Consider the following 18,991-nt stretch of genomic DNA (forward strand, 5'->3'; position numbering starts at 1 on the left):
ATATTGAATTTGAACTTCTCCTCCTCCAAGAGGAATGCTGTATTGTGTGGCATTGGCGTGGCACGTGGTGCGGAGAGAGAGAGCGTGGGTGGGAGCATGAGCGGGCATGCACGCGGCATGACATCATCACAACACATCACACAGGTTAGATGAACTGGGAGTAGGACCAGTCCCATCAGTGATGCTGCACCCATATAAATGAATGATTAACCGTCCCGGGTGTCCGGGCAACCAGACTGAGCGGAGGGGGGTGGCGGGCACAACGGGCAGGAGGACAGGAATGAGCACACTTGGCGATCACCGATCACTGCAGCAGCAGGTGTGTGTGAGGGGGTGACAGACAATAGGGGGTGCCTGTGCGCACCAGGCACACCCCCCTGCGAACGCCTATGCCTGTGAGTGTGTTGTAGTGTCTTCCCCTCTTCCCCTGTGAGTGTGTGGGGGTGTCTCCCCCTCTTTCCCTGTGAGTGTGTGGTACTGTCTCCCCCTTTTCCCCTGTGAGTGTGTGGGGGTGTCTCCCCCTTTTCCCCTGTGAGTATGTGAAGGTGTATCACCCTCTTCTCCTGTGAGTATCTTCCCCTGTGAGTATGTGGAGTTGTATCCCCCTCTTTCCCTGTGAGTGTCTTCCCGTGTGTGTGTGTGTGTGTGTGTAGGTGTCTCCCCCTCTTCCCCTGTGAGTGTGTGGTAGTGTCTCCCCCTCTTCCCCTGTGAGTGTGTGGAGGTGTCTACCCCTTTTCCCCTGTGAGTATGTGAAGGTGTATCCCCCTCTTTCCCTGTGAGTGTCTTCCCCTGTGTGTGTGTGTGTGTGTGTGTGTGTGTGTGTCTCCCCCTCTTCCCCTGTGAGTGTGTGGAGGTGTCTCCCCCCTCTTCCCCTGTGAGTGTGTGGTAGTGTCTCCCCCTCTTCCCCTGTGAGTATGTGGAGGTGTCTCCCCCTCTTCCCCTGTGAGTGTGTTGGTGTGTCTCCCCCTCTTCACCTGTGAGTGTGTGGAGGTGTCTCCCCCTCTTCCCCTGCGAGTGTGTTGGGGTGTCTCCCCCTCTTCCCCTGTGAGTGTGTTGGTGTGTCTCCCCCTCTTCACCTGTGAGTGTGTGGAGGTGTCTCCCCCCTCTTCCCCTGCGAGTGTGTTGTAGTGTCTTCCCCTCTTCCCCTGTGAGTGTGTGGGGGTGTCTCCCCCTCTTTCCCTGTGAGTGTGTGGTACTGTCTCCCCCTTTTCCCCTGTGAGTGTGTGGGGGTGTCTCCCCCTTTTCCCCTGTGAGTATGTGAAGGTGTATCACCCTCTTCTCCTGTGAGTATCTTCCCCTGTGAGTATGTGGAGTTGTATCCCCCTCTTTCCCTGTGAGTGTCTTCCCGTGTGTGTGTGTGTGTGTGTGTGTCTCCCCCTCTTCCCCTGTGAGTGTGTGGTAGTGTCTCCCCCTCTTCCCCTGTGAGTGTGTGGAGGTGTCTCCCCCTTTTCCCCTGTGAGTATGTGAAGGTGTATCCCCCTCTTTCCCTGTGAGTGTCTTCCCCTGTGTGTGTGTCTCCCCCTCTTCCCCTGTGAGTGTGTGGAGGTGTCTCCCCCTCTTCCCCTGTGAGTGTGTGGTAGTGTCTCCCCCTCTTCCCCTGTGAGTATGTGGAGGTGTCTCCCCCTCTTCCCCTGTGAGTGTGTTGGTGTGTCTCCCCCTCTTCACCTGTGAGTGTGTGGAGGTGTCTCCCCCTTTTCCCCTGCGAGTGTGTTGGGGTGTCTCCCCCTCTTCCCCTGTGAGTGTGTTGGTGTGTCTCCCCCTCTTCACCTGTGAGTGTGTGGAGGTGTCTCCCCCTCTTCCCCTGCGAGTGTGTTGGGGTGTTTCCCCCTCTTCCCCTGCGAGTGTGTTGGGGTGTCTCCCCCTCTTCCCCTGTGAGTGTGTTGCGGTGTATCCCCCTCTTCCCCTGTGAGTGTGTTGGGGTGTCTCCCCCTCTTCCCCTGTGAGTGTCTTCCCCTGTGAGTGTGTGGGGGTGCCTCCCCCTCTTCCCCTGTGAGTATGTTGGGGTGTCTCCCCCTCTTCCCATGTGAGTGTCTTCCCCTGTGAGTGTGTGGGGGTGCCTCCCCTTCTTCCCCTGTGAGTGTGTGGGGGTGCCTCCCCTTCTTCCCCTGTGAGTGTGTGGGGGCGCCTCCCCTTCTTCCCCTGTGAGTGTGTGGGGGTGCCTCCCCTTCTTCCCCTGTGAGTGTGTGGGGGTGCCTCCCCTTCTTCCCCTGTGAGTGTGTGGGGGCGCCTCCCCTTCTTCCCCTGTGAGTGTGTGGGGGTGCCTCCCCTTCTTCCCCTGTGAGTGTGTGGGGGTGCCTCCCCTTCTTCCCCTGTGAGTGTGTGGGGGCGCCTCCCCTTCTTCCCCTGTGAGTGTGTGGGGGTGCCTCCCCTTCTTCCCCTGTGAGTGTGTGGGGGTGCCTCCCCTTCTTCCCCTGTGAGTGTGTGGGGGCGCCTCCCCTTCTTCCCCTGTGAGTGTGTGGGGTCGTACAGAGGAGAGACTCCAGTAATGGGAACATTAAGTGTTACAAGATTACACCTCTCAGATCTAAGTCTGTACCTTCTGGTTTATATCATTACACATCATGTGTTCGTGCTATGAGCCTTCGGTGTACAGTACTATGTGAGCGTTTGGTGTACAGCGCTGTGTGAGCCTTCGGTGTACAGTACTATGTGAGCGTTTGGTGTACAGCGCTGTGTGAGCCTTCGGTGTACAGTACTATGTGAGCGTTTGGTGTACAGCGCTGTGTGAGCCTTCGGTGTACAGTACTATGTGAGCGTTTGGTGTACAGCGCTGTGTGAGCCTTCGGTGTACAGCGCTGTGTTAGCGTTCGGTGTACAGCGCTGTGTGAGCGTTCGGTGTACAGCGCTGTGTGAGCGTTCGGTGTACAGCGCTGTGTGAGCGTTCGGTGTACAGCGCTGTGTGAGCGTTCGGTGTACAGCGCTGTGTGAGCGTTCGTTGTACAGCGCTTTGTGAGCGTTCGTGTACAGCGCTGTGTGAGCGTTCGGTGTACAGCGCTGTGTGAGCGTTTGGTGTACAGCGCTGTGTGAGCGTTCGGTGTACAGCGCTGTGTGAGCGTTCGGTGTACAGCGCTTTGTGAGCGTTCGGTGTACAGCGCTGTGTGAGCGTTCGGTGTACAGCGCTTTGTGAGCGTTCGGTGTACAGCGCTGTGTGAGCGTTCGTGTACAGCGCTGTGTTAGCGTTCGGTGTACAGCGATGTGTTAGCGTTCGGTGTACAGCGATGTGTGAGCGTTCGGTGTACAGCGCTGTGTGAGCGTTCGGTGTACAGCGCTGTGTGAGTGTTCGGTGTACAGCGCTGTGTGAGTGTTCGGTGTACAGCGCTGTGTGAGCGTTTGGTGTACAGCGCTGTGTTAGCGTTCGGTGTACAGCGATGTGTGAGCGTTTGGTGTACAGCGCTGTGTGAGCGTTTGGTGTACAGCGCTGTGTGAGCGTTTGGTGTACAGCGCTGTGTGAGCGTTTGGTGTACAGCGCTGTGTGAGCGTTCGGTGTACAGCGCTGTGTGATATGTTGGATGGATGATGATAATAATAATAATAATAAAGCAGAGGTTATCAGAGAGTAAGACATAAAGGATATTTCTGTTAAATAAAATTTGGGGTTCAGAATGAGGGACGCCCCAGGAATGCCTCCATAGTAACCCTTGCCGGCGTACTAGACTGTGAGAAAACCTTTCTAAAACACTTATTTTATTGTTATCTTATTGAATTACTTATTTAAGGAAATGAGTTTAGTATAATTGCCTACCTGTGTTTGAGCAGCGCGTATCACACAAACTCCTGGATTGATGTGAAGGAAAGTCAATACCATCATTTGTCAGATACACAGATATTAAAGCAAATATTTAACCTGGTGATTATTAGTGAATTTCACAGCCAAATATTTCCCAGTATCTTCTATACATTTACATGTACTGGTACAAGCAGAGGCGTGACCAGAGCTTTGTGGACCCATAGCAACATGTTGTAGGGGCCCCTGTATTGTGGGGGCCCCTGTCCGAAAGGTTCTTGAGAGACATCTTTCCACAGCAGTTATTCATTTTATGCCCCATAGTAGTGCCCAGGTTTATTTTATGAACCATCGTAGTTCCCTGGTTACATGATGTCACTCTGTAGGGCCACCAGTACACATTATGCCGCACAGTGCCCCCAAACCACCCCAATGCTACATAAATAAACACAGTGTGATATAGGTGTGAGAAATAAATGTGAGATGGTGATGCCCCAAAGCGGCCCAGCCAGAGTAAACCAAGGAGCCTCACACCCCAAAGGTTCACCCCCCCATCCCCCGAAACTGACTTGCTATGTAATTGTAAAGATCTTACCTTTGTAAAGAAATATCTTATTATTCCCTTCATTTGTTAGTAGATTATTGCTGGATGGCACACCCTAATTCTCTCTCTCTATATATATATATATATATATATATATATATATATATATATATAGTGTTCACTTTTGGGGACGGGCAGGGCGCCGGTCCGTTACGGGCACAAGCGGGTGTGCCAAAAAGGGGCGTGGCCTTGCAAATAGGGTCGTGGCCAATATACGTAATACAAGTGGGCGGTTCAGCCCACAGACGGGGGGCGTGGGCGGCCGGCGGCGTCACTGTTGGGGGCGTGCGTGCTGGGCTTCCCCCAAGCTTTCTCACAGCGTGAATGGATGCCGCGTGCATCTTTACACGCTGGGAGGGCAGAAAGCGGGTGGCTGTTTTAGCAGGGCGCTGCAGAAAGGGCAGGGCGGGTTTTGCCCTTAAAAAACCGGGCAGGGCGTGGCGCCCTGCTAAAACAGCCTTGCGTGAACACTATATAATATATCTAAGAGGAGCTACCATGCTGAGATTTGCAGTGCCACACTGAAAAAAAAGAGAAAATGCAGGTGCACACTCTAAACTAAGGTGTAAAGTTGAGGTTCTTAGCATAATTTTTGACCAAAAACATTAGTCCCCGCTACTATGGCCAGATGACCTCATAAGGTGGGTTCCTAACACTCCTAAGGTTCAAGTCCAGAACCCCCCGACGGCTTAGAACACAAACCAACCTCACCAAAGCATCACACTAGTGAGAAGTAGCAGTTGAAGTGTTAAAAGCTGTTACATTAATAAGAAGTAGCAGATCATAGGTGAGAAGTAGCACTTGAAGTGTTATAAAGTGTTACATTAGCGCCTTGAGTCCTTTTGGAGAAAAAGCGCTATATAAATAAAATTATTATTATTAGTGAAAAGCAGTGTAGGTACTAAAAGTGTTAGATAAATACCCTTTTCACATCGCACAAATAACCCGGTATGGACCTGGTAATTTGCCGGGTCGACATGGGTCACTGTGCGATGTGAAAGGGGCCATGGAGAATTCCCGGGTCTCCTGACCCGGTAATTCAACCCGGGTTCTAAGAAGGGTTATTCCCAGGTTGAATACTGGGGCAGAGTGAACGGGTTGCCGGACCTATTCGACTCGGGACCCGTTCACTACATAGGGAGAGGTGGCGCGGAGATGAGCTCATCTCCCAGTGCCCCCCGCAGCTATGGCAACCCAGCCCGGCATATTGCCGGGTCGGGAAGCCTGCTGTTAGGGTCCAGTGCTGGATCCCACCTGGGAAGGAGCCATTTCCAATTCCCAGGTGGGATCCGGCATTGGAGATGTGAAAGGGGTATAAGTGTTACAATAAGAATGCCCCGAAGCAGCCCGGCCGCACCAACCCAGGGGGCCCTATGCCCCAAACCCAATCCTAATACCGACATTCCATAAATGAATATGATACAGTATATCTTTTGCTTTTTACCGACACATAAAAGAAAACTTCTAAATTGAAGGTGTGGCATGAGCTTCCGCTGCCATTTTTGGTCTTCACTGGCAGGAGGGTGGACTTTGACGTGTCCGGGCGCAACTTCAGACCATCCAGGCAAAATGCTGTAAAGCAACGCGTTTCGTCTTGTGCTTCCAGTACACTTCATCACCGATAACCGATGACTGCAACCTTATGTCTTGGGTCAGTAGTTTCTCTACTTCGCCGTTTGTCATGCCTCATGGGACATTTTCTGTCACATTTGTTTAAGGTCCATGTTGACTTGAAAATTAATAAAAAAATCTAATTACTCAGAGTAAAGAGCAGTGTCGGGTTCAGCGGCGTGTTATATCATGTCAGGAGCAATGATTCCATCCGCCATTCGCTGCTCAGTGCTTATCCTTACGCAAACTGTTTGTATTGACAAATCTAGTAATGAGACGGTTACAGAAGGCAGGTCGGTGCTTGCCCTACTATCTGCAATATAAAACACTCCTGTTATTGTATAAAAGTGCCGCCTGGCTAAATACAGCACGTTCTCCGGATTTTCTATGCGTCCAATCTAATTGCTCTATGTGCAAACAAATGAGAAAAAAGAGATTATCAGCGGTATTTGTAAGATAGCTTAAACCCTCTGTGCTTACATCATTACTGTAAGTGCTGGACAGGTTGTGTTTGCTGACAATAATTTGCTGTTTGAAGTCCGTTAATGGCTCTAAGTGTTCATTAAACAGACACATTTGTGAAACTTAAGACGGCCACGAATACAAAGGGAGACGAGAGTCGGAATGCACTCCAGCACACACGGAATGTGCTGGCAGAAAACCCGCTGCGGACCCTCGGAGCTCCTCACCTGCCCCTTTCTTCTGGCTGTTTTCTTATGATTTGAGGTTTGTTTTTAGAAGTGAGGGTGGGTTCTTTATTTTACCTATCGAAGGCCACCGTTTAATAATGCCTTTTCCTCTGGCACATGCATTTATTATTCTATGCAGGGTAATTATTAGCTGCTTTTGCATGTAGCCCACAAATGCTGGGCAGCTTTCTTCTGCTGGGTACACACCTGAATGATGGATCGGTCGCCTCCCCCTTGATGTGCTGGCCGATCCAAGGATTTGCTAAGTGCTATGCACAAACGATATGGGTGGTCATTCCGAGTTGATCGCTTGCTAGCAGTTTTTAGCAGTCGTGCAAACGCATTGTCGCCGCCCAACGGGGAGTGTATTTTCGCTTTGCAGAAGTGCGAACGCCTGTGCAGCAGTGCGCCTGCAAAATCATTTTGTGCAAAACAAGACCAGCCCTGTAGTTACTCTTCGTATGCATTGATTCTAACGTTGGAGGGTTGGCTTTTGATGCCACACACCTGCCCAGCGTTCGCCCAGCCACGCCTGCGTTTTCCTCGATACGCCTGCGTTTTTCGAAGCACTCCCTGAAAACGGTCAGTTGACACCCAGAAACACCCCCTTCCTGTCAATCTTCTTGCGGCCGTCAGTGCGAAGGAAAATGTCGCTAGAACCTGTGCAAAAGCACAAAGGACTTTGTACCTGTACGTCGCGCGTGCGCATTGCGGGGCATACGCATGCGCAGAAATGCCGCTTTTAAGCCTGATCGCTGTGCTGCGAACAACGGCAGCTAGCGATTAACTCGGAATGACCCCCATTGTGCATATATACTTATCAGTACTCCGTAGGACATGTCCGGCCGTAGGAACCGGTAATGGAGTCACTCCACGTAGCCGTCTCCGGGACCTTGCTGGCAGTATGAAGAATTTGCTGGCGTCTTGTATTGTGTGAATTGTGAATTATTGATACGCAGGAAGTCTCTGCGATACGTTGTACTGTAACCTGTTCCATAGTCTCTCTGAGCGGTACGTTACCTGGATCCCGCAGAGGACACAGAACCTGGCTGCAGAGACCGATCAGTCCCTGTGTAAAAGATCATTTGATTTTCAAGTCTTCCTTAAACTGAGTGATGTACCATACTGTATAACACAGGTAGGCCGTGCTGCAGCTTTTTTGCGAACTACATGTCCCAGCATGCCTCAGCAGCAAGAGATAAACTGTACTTCATTAGGTGCAAGCCTTGGGTAACGTGCTGCTCTCTTTTTTTGGTACCACAAGTAGCAGCATTGTGTTCTGGGACTTGTAGTGTTACAGTAGCCACAAGCTGCGTAGCCTTGCTGTGTATTGTGTGTTTTTGTGGAATACAAATGTTAGCGTATAAAGGGTCATTTACTAGGGGGAGATATCCCGTGCTCACAAAGGCAGTCCTAATAGCTTTCTAAACCCATTGCCACAAGCTTAGCTTTGAATCCGGTAGAAAAGTGATAGCGTAAGTTGTAACATTACTTACAAGGGGGAACTAATCAAAGTTTGGAGAGAGCTAAAATTGTGAGAGATAAAGTACCAGCCAATCAGCTCCTAACTGTCATTTTTCAAAACACAGCCTGTAAAACATAAGGTAGAAGCTGATTGGCCAGTACTTTGGGTGTTATTCAGGTTGCATCGCAATTTCCCTTTGCGGCGCCAATGTGCGTGTGCAGATTCCTTCCTGCATGCCCGGCCAGTGTGATTGGATCGCATTGGCTGTGAGCGCCTGTCAATCTGGAGGTGGCGACTCGGCATTGCAGGGGCGGGTGATATGATGACGTCACATGCAACCGCTCCTAAGGAAAACATGGCGGTGGTGCACCTGCCTTTGCAGCCAGGCTGCCGCTGTAGGGGGTTGTCCACAGTTGCTGAGACCGCAGTTAAATTGCGGTCGCAGCCGCTGGGTAGGCCATTCAGTGTTGGGCGACCTCCCCAGCATGCGATAGAAAGGATTGCAGATTATGCTGTTTAGCAGAATCTGCAATCTAACCTGAATAACCCCCTTTATCCGTTACAGTTTTATCTCTCCTAGCTTTGATAAATACCCCACTTTGCCGGGATGGGCTGTGGGTTATACACTGCAGCGATCACATGACTGCGTCACTGAATATCCCATTGGGCCCTGACTCCCGGGCGTATGATAGGCAAGGAGGGATTAGCCTCTTTGCCGGTGATAGTTTCTGCTCCGGTAGTGGATGCTCCTGCCTCAGTTCTGTACATTGAAGTATATGTTAGGACCTCGGCTTTCTCACTTGGCTATGATTTTGCGTTACCTGCCCTGACCCTTGGAAATGTGATGGATTTCTCGGTCTGTCTCTGTCCCATGGGTGAGGACTGTTTAACTGTGAATTACTCTTCCATTTGGTCAGAACTTACTGTGCACTTGTTGCTATATACTGGACAATATGGTTTTGTATAGGCGCTGCTGCAGAACCTCTTGCCAGTGCTTCTTGTTATAATAGATCTTTCTGTGGACACGGTATTTATACATACTAAGTTTACAGTACTGGAGCATCACCATTCACTCCTGATACTGCGGCATATTTTAATTATCATATATTTTTCACCTTACCGTGCTATGCTTTATTGGCTGGTACTGTATATTGCGGTATATCCTAATAGATATGACTGGCGTCCTATTATTCTCACCAGTCCGTGGTAAACTCTTACTGCCCTGGTCCACTGGCTCACTTCTCCACTTTTATCACTGCTTTAGTACATCTCCCCCTAAGTGCCTTACAGTATTGTTGTATTGTGAACTTTACAGCATGTTCAGTGCTGTCATCAGATCATGGAATTTAGGGGTCTATTTACTAAGACTTGGATGGAGATAAAGTTGCTAGAGATAAAGTACCAGCCAATCGGCTCCTGTCATTTTTCAAACACATATAGTCTGTGGCATGACAGGAGCTGATTGGCTGGTACTTTGGGGTTTATTTATGAAGCAGTGTAAAGTGTGGAGAAGTGAGCCAGTGGAGAAGTTGCCCATGGCAACCAATCAGCATTGAAGTAACATTTCTAATTTGCATACTATACAGTTGTACGGAGCAGCTGATTGGTTGCCATGGGCAACTTCTGCACAGGCTCACTTCTCCACTCTTCACTGCTTCATGAATAGACCCCTTTAATCTTCAGCGACTTTATCTCCATCCGGGTTTAGTGAAGTGACTGTTGTGTTTGTGTAGAGAATGGGAAAGGGGGGATGGGATGGCGGGGTGGGGTGGGGTTGGGTGGAGGTGGGGATGGCCTGGCTCCAAGACCAGCTAAATCTTCTCTGCCTGTGTCACGAGTCTTACGTATGGTTTCTCTTACCATTTGTTTTGCAGATACTTTCTACCTCGCCAGAATGTTTACTCATATTGCAGATCGAGCAGGAACAAATGGATTGTATGAAACTTCCAGAATATTTCAACCAGACCTCAGGTGAGCGTTACTCATAGACCGATAGCCGGGCGGCGCTGGTAACACAAGTGGTTAGCGTTGTGTAATGTACCATGGCCCTCATTCCGAGTTGTTCGCTCGCTAGCTGCTTTTAGCAGCATTGCACACGCTAGGCCGCCGCCCTCTGGGAGTGTATCTTAGTTTAGCAGAAGTGCGAACGAAAGATTAGCAGAACTGCTACTAAATAATTCTTTGCAGTTTCTGAGTAGCTCCAGACCTACTCACAGATTGCGATCAGCTCAGTCCGTTTCGTTCCTGGTTTGACGTCACAAACACGCCCTGCGTTCGGCCAGCCACTCCCCCGTTTCTCCAGACACTCCTGCGTTTTTCCCTGACACACCTGCGTTTTTTAGCACACTCCTGGAAAACGCTCAGTTACCTCCCAGGAACGCCCCTTTCCTGTCAATCATTTACCGATCAGCAGAGCGACTGAAAAGCGTCATACGAACACCAGCAAAACTGCTAAGTTTTTAGTTAAATAACTTAGCGCATGCGCGCTGTGTACCATGCGCATTTAGCAGCAAATCGCAGCATAGCGAAAATCGGCAACGAGCGAACAACTCGGAATGAGTGACTTTATCTCCTGGGTCGCCAGTCTGATGAGCAGAAGTAATGGAGAACATTTATCTAGCTTTTCCTGAATTTGTCATAGACTGGGTCATCTCAGTGATGGATGTCTTCCTTACCTGTGATACCATTGACCGGTGATCAGCGAAACTCTCCTCATTCGGTTTGGTTTGGATTTCATTCACCAGCGTAAAGTTAGAGGTTCATTATAAGTTATACGAAGGGGCCGATAAATCACCAGGTAGTGCGACCACGACCTAACTGGGGCTGGCCACGCCTCCTTAGTACCGGGGCATATCTCATGGCGGCCTACCACCTCACACCACATGCGGTTTGGTGTTTTCTTCCTACAAAGCATTGGATAGAAAACCAGTTGGTTCCTCTCAGATAACCTCCCGCAGAACCTCTGCTTAGTACATCTCCCCCATCTTTTGTTGTAAATGGACCCTAATTCCTCATCTGAAATAACAATGCATTTGTTTTATCAACTGGGCTTCCATAGTTTAGTTCATAACCAGTTATATATTGTCCTCATCATTAATTCTTGTCATTCGATGCATCGTAATGTGTCAGGCATTGCAAATGTAAAGTTAACGCTAAATAAACTTTACAACGCAATAGTAACCGGGAATGTTTCATATACACACCGAGCCTGGTTAATGTGCTCTGTGCAATGCCTGGCGATCATTCGGAGATCTTATGTAGCAGTATTGTCACTGGGGCGTTTGAGTACTTTGGAATTATGGTTCCTTCAGGAAGTGTTGGGTTTGTAGCTTGCATAGATCACCGTTCTGTGGCTCCGGACAGAACACTGTAACAGAAGATAGAGGTCACAGCGCCACGTCTATCCCAGGTTTCGTGATCCTTTATAAAATGCTGCAAGTATTTTGCTTCAAGTATGTAACTTCTGTATTTGTTACCTGCGATAATATGGGCTATACGGTAAGTTTTAAATGACCTCTATTACATACTCCGCTGATTTAGCCTTTCAGTTAGCGGATGTGCGGTCCAAGGAGCCACTGGCGCCAAAAGGGGAAAGAGGTGGGAGTGGGTACTAATTGCCCAGGTCCAAGCTTGCTGGTGAGCCCGGCTGGTGTGTCCCAAGCCCCCCCCCCCTCCCCCCCCAAGTATAGTTACCCTCATCCATGAAGCAGGTTGCTCCACAGTGGGAAGCGACCTCCTCAGGAAGATGGCACCGCACATTGGTGGTCATTTCAAGTTGATCGCTCGCTAGCCGTTTTTAGCAGCTGTGCAAATGCTAAGCCGCCTCCCACTGGGAGTGTACTTTAGCTTAGCAGAAGTGCGAACGAAAGGATCGCAGAGCGGCTACAAAAAAAAATTGTGCAGTTTCTGAGTAGCTCCAGACCTACTCAGCGCTTGCGATCACTTCAGACCATTCAGTTCCTGATTTGACATCACGAACACGCCCTGCGTTCGCCCAGCCACACCTGCATTTTTCCTGGCACACCTGCGTTTTTTTGAACACTCCCTGAAAACGGTCAGTTGACACCCAGAAACGCCCCCTTCATGTCAATCACTCAGCGGCCAGCAGTGCGACTGAAATGCATCACTAGACCCTGTGCAAGACTACACCGGCCATTTTAATAGTACGTTGCGCGTGTGCATTGCACCGCATACGCATGCACAGAGGTGCCTTTTTTTTTAGCTTCATCGCTGTGCAGCGACCATTTTCTGCTTGCGATCAACTCGGAATGACCCCCATAGGGCCTAATTCAAGGTTGATTGCAAAATAGCATTTCCCTCTAATGGGTCAAACCATGTGCAGTGCAGGGGGGGCAGATGTAACATGTGCAGAGAGAGTTAGATTTGGCTGGGGTGTGTTCAAACTGAAATCTAAATTGCAGTGTAAAAATAAAGCAGCCAGTATTTACCCGGCACAGAAACAAGATAACCCACCCAAATCTAACTCTCTCTGCACACGTTACATCTGCCCCACCTGCAGTGCACATGGTTTTGCCCACTAAAAGAAAAAATGTTATTTTGCAATCAACCTTGAATTAGGCCCATTGAGAGCAAAGACTTTTCTCTCTAGTGCACATGAGCCATCTTCCCAAATATCACTGGGAATATGGCATCGGCCGAAGAGGGGAGGACCCGCTTCCTGGAGTTAGCAAGGTAGGAAACGGTTGACCTCCCCTGTGACCCCCCTGATTTAAAAGTCACCCCCACACGGGGCGCCATGTTTTTTCTTTTTTAGTTAGCGTGGACATGCCCCCTTTTAGGCCACACTCCCCATGCTAGTACTGGGGCCCGGCGTGGCCCTCTAAGGCCCTGCATGTAGTGTGGATGGTTGCATTATTACTTATGTCAATGTGGCACTACCCCTCCTCTGCAAATCCGCGTGGTCCGGTCAGTTTAAAAATTCTTCTGGGTGACTGTTGGCCCTTTGCACTGTAAGTCCCTGTTTTAATAGAGTCTAAGTACAATAATGCAGCCCTCAGGTGTGTGGGGTACGGTGTGTCTGTCTCGCAGGATACCAATATGAATCTCCTTACCCTACGGGGGAGGAATATCTCCAGTAGGCTGCGTAATGGGAAATGTGCGTTTCTCGCTGGTCAGCGACGTTTTCATCATTGGTCAAGGGTGATGTCAAAAAAGTAACTGAGGTTTTCATCCCTGTGTGTGACCACCGTCATGGGTGATGTCCGACAGGTGAAGAGTTTATCGGAAGGGTGTGTGACGCGTCTCCCGCAGAAGCATACCCATACACCCAACACAGGTCATGTTTGGATGATGTTACAAATGTTCATCTATAAAATGAACAGTAGCATATTGTTGAACTTGTTACAATCTAGAAAAGCTGCAGAAAATGCTGGAAATATATCAACGGAAATATTTTATGGAATATACAAAATTAGAATGCAATCATCGATTTTACGGGAGACTCCAAAGATAGCGGACGATCTCCTCGACTCCCAAGAGTCCGGAAATTTTCCTGGGGCCGGGCAGAAAAATGGTCTGATGGTGTCCACCCCGGAGGGCCCAGTGGCCCAGTAGAGCAGAAGAAAGATAGACTGCTGGATCTCTCCACCAGCCCCACCTATGCTGTCCACCCAGGTCACAGGGACAGACATAAGATACCGCAACAAAATGACGCCGGGACGGTTTCCTCGTGGTAGCATCTGAGTCACAGTCTAAGGTGGCACGGCACAGATCTGAGCTGTTTCCCATCTGGCTTTCTCATATTGCATTCCAAGAGGAAACTCTCAGGTGGACCTGCCCTGAAGGTACCCACAGCCCCCCACACTCTCCTATGACGACTCTACTCTGCAGAACACAGACAAATTTCCCAAGGGAGCAGACGTCTAGGAATGGTCACTTTATCTTAATTGCTTAGTGCTAGGCTAGATCCTGCTTATCCATCAATTCCCTAATCTTACCCAGGTCTGTAGGAAAGTGGCCGGGAAAATCTGCGAGTGATGGATTGCTTTTGCACAACCGTTCGGCGCAGTATTAATCTTTTAATTTCCCCCTTCTCCTTTTAATATAATGATCTTGCAGTGACTCCCCTCCTACTGCGGCGGATTGTGTTTGCTCTACTCTCCATACGCTTAATGACTGGAGATAGCTGTACGACTGCCAGCCCGTGCGCTGAGATCAGCTCTCGCTATTCTGCTGATCAATACTTTATATTGGTCCTGGCAGCGGCGTCTGGTGTGAAATGCATCCGGAATTATTCAGGCCAGTGTTTTGTTGTCACCTCCAGAGATGTTGTGTCACTGCTCAGCTGTAATTACCGTCTTACACTTCCTGCTGTAAATTAATGGCGGGATGTCGTCATGCCGATAAATCTCCGGGATTCTTTTTTCCTTACCTGTTTTTTTCATCCAATTTCATTTTAGATGATTGAATTAAGTTGCTGGAATCATTGAACGTCTCTTCATTTCTGCTCTACTTTGCTGCATAATAGGACAGCAGGATGATGCAAGTCGGTACAGCGCCGTAGGGCTTATTTGGGTCACCCCACCGGTGCGGCACCTAATGGCAGGGTTTTGTACAGGAGGACGGCGTATGTCGGTTAGATCCATTCACATTCGGGGGTAATTCAGATCTGATCGCTGCTGTGCGTTTTCGCATAGCGGGTGATCAGATCCAAACTGCGCATGTGTCTGAGCCGCAGTGCGCAGGCGCATCACACAACAGCAACAGGCATCGGCGCCTAGCGATGGGATGGAGCGAAAAATGACCGATGTTGAATACTTTTGCCATCGATGGGGGAGAACCAGATGGTTTCCCGCCATCGATGGTTCAGTGCTACTGATTTTTTAAATAGATTTTTTTTCTCAAAGTGTCAGGGCACTGAGCTTAGCTCCGCCCCCTGATACTCACTAAGCCACGCCCCTGGTTTGCATTTGTATATTAGTGCAGGGATGACCATCGTTGGGTAAAACCATCGATGGATCCATTCAAAAGGGTTTTACACCATCGAGGTTATTCATCGATAGTGACCATCGATGGATAACCCACCGATGACCATCCCTCGGGTAGCGTTTGGCCGGCAGCACTGTAGTCCCCCCCCCCCCCCATCTCCCGTTGTACTCCACTCTGCTGGCGGAGTTTTGTGGAATTACGCGATCGCGTCATTCTTCTAGTCCACCGGCCTAGCGGAGAGTAAGGAGGAGGGAGGGGGAGCATTTCCGGGATTGCCAGTCTGCACAGCGCAGCTGGCCCCAGATATATTCCGGGCATACCACTGAAGAGGTTCTAATGTGACATGAAATTATGTTACATAGAAACATAGGATGTGGCGGCAGTTAAGAACCACTTGGTCCGGGTTCAGTATGGTATGCCGGCGGCCGGGAGCCCGACCACCGGCTTACCGACAGTGTGGGGAGTGCAAATGAGCCCCTTGCGGGCTCGCTGCGCTCGCCACGCTACGGGCACGGTGGCGCGCTACGCGCGCCACACTAATTTATTCTCCCTCCAGGGGGGTCGTGGACCCCCACGAGGGAGAATAAGTGTCGGTATGACGGCTGTCGGGATTCCGGCGCCGGTATACTGTGCGTCGGGATCCCGTCAGTCGGCGTACTGAAGACCACCCCTTGGTCCATCTAGGTTTTTTTTACTGCATTTCCATACGTATTAAGCCCTGGATGCCGGGGATTTCGGCGCGGAGGGTAATTCCAGATTTTGTAATGTGAATTGTGGCGGAATGTGCCGCCATAGTTTAGTACATCCCTCCCCTAGTCTGCCTGTGTACACGCACACACTTACACGCTAAGGTTAATTTTGTTGGGAACTAATTAACCTGCCAGTATATATTTGGATTGTGGGAGGAAACTGGAGCACCCCCCGTAGTGACGCCAGCACCCCCCGTAGTGACGCCAGCACCCCCCGTAGTGACGCCAGCACCCCCCGTAGTGACGCCAGCACCCCCCGTAGTGACGCCAGCCCCCCCCTGTAGTGACGCCTGCACCCCCTGTAGTGACGCCTGCACCCCCCGTAGTGACGCTAGCACCCCCCCGTAGTGACCCCACTTGGTGAAAATCTAACCCAGGACCTCAGTGCTGTGAGGCAGCGGGTCTGGATCATAGATTCGACCACACTTAGGTTGACAGTCATTAGGTCAACCACTATTGGTCGACAGTGACTGGGTCGCCACCTGAAATAGGTCGACACAGTCATTAGATCGACATGGAAAAAGGTTGACAAGAGGTTTTTTTTTAAAATGGTGTCGTTTTCTTCGTAGAGTGACCGGGAACCCCAGTTAGTGCACCGCGCCCCCTCGCATGGCTCGCTTCGCTCGAGGTTACTATTCCCAATCGTACTCCACGTGGATCGTAAATTATGAAAAAGTTACAAAATAAAAAAATAAAAAAAGTGAAAAACTCATGTCAGTCCCGTACAGTGATGGCTAACCTTGACACTCCAGCTGTTGTTGAACTACATATCCCAGCAGGCCCTACTACAGTTTTGTTATTTGGCCGTGCTAAAACTGATGCAGGGCATGCTGGGATGTGTAGTTCAACAACAGCTGGAGTGTCAAGGTTAGCCATCACTGGTCTAGCACATGTAGACCTAGTGACCATGTCAACCTATAGTACATGTCGACATAATGCATGTTGTCCAATAGTAGTCGACCTAATGACTGTCGATCTAAGTGTTGTTGACCTTATGACCGGATACCATGGCAGCAATGCTAACCATTACACCGTCCGTCCGTACGCCTGACCTGACCACCTACCTCTTCCAATACTGAACAAGCGTTGTGTAGCCCTACTACCGTGTACTAAGGCTGATTAACCCTGTCAGTCATGGGGAAAGAGTCATCTGTACCCGTCACTGGGGTAACTAGCGGAGGTCACTTACCTCTGGACACACTGCTGGTTATACACTTACTGGTGATTGGCGGCCTGTGGTTTTGTGTCCCTTGAGAGCAATTGGAAATTAACAATCTGTTGCACAACGATTCTGAATGTTGCATATTGTGTACCCCGCAAGGAGCATTTAACAATTGTCATTTGACAGTGCATGTTTTCTTATCTCCTGAAAGAAGTGAGACCTAGCGATCTGTTACACAGTTATTTGAATGTTGCACATAACAATCATTTGTGTATTGTACAGCTGTATAGTCTAGTGGCAACTACATCAGCACTGTATAGCCTTACAATTGTGTGTACTGTGTACTAAGGCACACTGTCACTTATTAACCCTATCATTCATGGGAAAAGATTAACCCCTACCTATCACTGGGTTAACCAGATAATAATTGGGGCCGATGTATTAAGCCTGGTGAAGTGATAAAGCGGTGATAAGTGCAAGGTGATAACGCACCAGCCAATCAGCTCTAATATGTAAATTGACAGAAGCTGATTGGCTGATGATTTATCACCTTCCACTTATCACTTCTTTATCACTTCTCCAGGCTTAATACATCTGGTTACTTATGTCTGAGCAGATTGGGGGTTATATACGCACTCGTTGTCCATTGACGGCGCATGTTTGTGTATCTCCTGAGAGTAATTGAGACTCTACAATCTGCTGCACAGATATAGGGGGGGGAATTCAATTGTTTGAAAAGTCAGTTGGGTGTCTGTTTTTTCCTATCTAATAGACAGAAAAAAACAGACACCCAACCGATTTTAAAAACATTTGAATTCCCCCCATAGTGTGAACGTGGCCTCCGAGGAGCATTTAGCATAAGTTAATTAGCGGTGCGTGTTTTTGTTTCTCCTGGAAGTGAGACCTAACAATCTGCTCATAGTTACTGGAATGTTACATCCCTGTGTATCCCCAGATACACGTGACCCACACACCCCCGGCCCTAGTGACCAGCGGAGGGGGTAACCGATATCGCGGGGATTATTCATTTGATAAATTCCGTTTTGCGAGGTTGCATCCCTCGGCTCATGCGGTAGATTGCGTGTTGTATCCCTGGTCAGGCGGGGGAATCTTCTTGCACAATCTAGCGATACTACACATTCTACCAAAGTTGTGTCTGTTTTGCCATATACCAAATCAAATAATTTAGTGTGTCGTTCCCAAGTTAGCCCCGTGAGGAAATATTGTATATTGCAGTATCTTGGGAGGGGGCAATTATTTAGTAGTAACCTGCATAACAGCCCCCTAACAGCATCACCTGTAGGTTAGTTATATTAGGAAGCAGGTTCCATTCTCTTGGCCTTCACGTACGAGGTTACACGCTCTCTGCCTCTGACAGGACGGACATGAGAACTCTTGTTGCTGTTTTCCCTGGTTATCCGGCGATCAAATATTTGCTGTGACGTTGTGGTCGCTGCGGGACGGCTTTGTGGAGGGTGAATACTTTCTAGGGTCCAACAAAACACTCCCGTGCCTGAGAACGGGCTCCGCTTCTGTACACACCAGTATCTCTTATCTCAGGCGCTCCGTGCTTGTGAGGCAGATCTGGGCAGCAGATTCCGTGCGGCAACCACGTTTCCTGCCTGTTGTGGCTTCCACTAATTCCTTTATTGTGTGCAGAGTGAGCTGGATCTCACCCGACCTGCTCCGGCCAATGAGGAATTATCCGAGTCATTGTTGTGTAGAAGTAAATCTTTTCTGTCTAACTAGCAGTAGGGCTGTGGGTCCACTACCATCCGACTTTATAGGGTGAGGCCAGATATCTAATTTGGCTTCCGGCTTGTTCACGAGCGGTGGGGTATGACTTACGTTCCTGACGCATTAATCAGAGGGGTGTGTCGGGTCAGCAGTACGCATGCTGAAGCCCTGTGAAGTGTGCGGACGCTCAGAAGCCGCACTGCGTGTGCGCAAACTGTGAGATGCGACTGATTGACAGGCAGAGGCATTCGACTTGGCATTTAGGGGACGACGTGGCGGCGTTGAGGGCGCGTGGTCCAAAC

General features: G+C 49.6%; 1 protein-coding gene across 1 annotated transcript in view; it reads left to right on the forward strand.

The window, feature by feature from the left end:
* LOC134928620 (vasoactive intestinal polypeptide receptor-like) overlaps positions 1-18,991 on the forward strand; it is a 279,693-nt gene that overhangs the window by 63,789 nt on the left and 196,913 nt on the right. The window contains exon 2 of the mRNA XM_063924545.1: positions 9,968-10,064. Within this exon, the coding sequence (XP_063780615.1) occupies positions 9,968-10,064 (97 nt within the window). The remainder of the gene's footprint in view (positions 1-9,967; positions 10,065-18,991) is intronic.

The sequence above is a fragment of the Pseudophryne corroboree genome, chromosome 5, assembly GCF_028390025.1.
Source record: "Pseudophryne corroboree isolate aPseCor3 chromosome 5, aPseCor3.hap2, whole genome shotgun sequence".
Classification (NCBI taxonomy): domain Eukaryota; kingdom Metazoa; phylum Chordata; class Amphibia; order Anura; family Myobatrachidae; genus Pseudophryne; species Pseudophryne corroboree.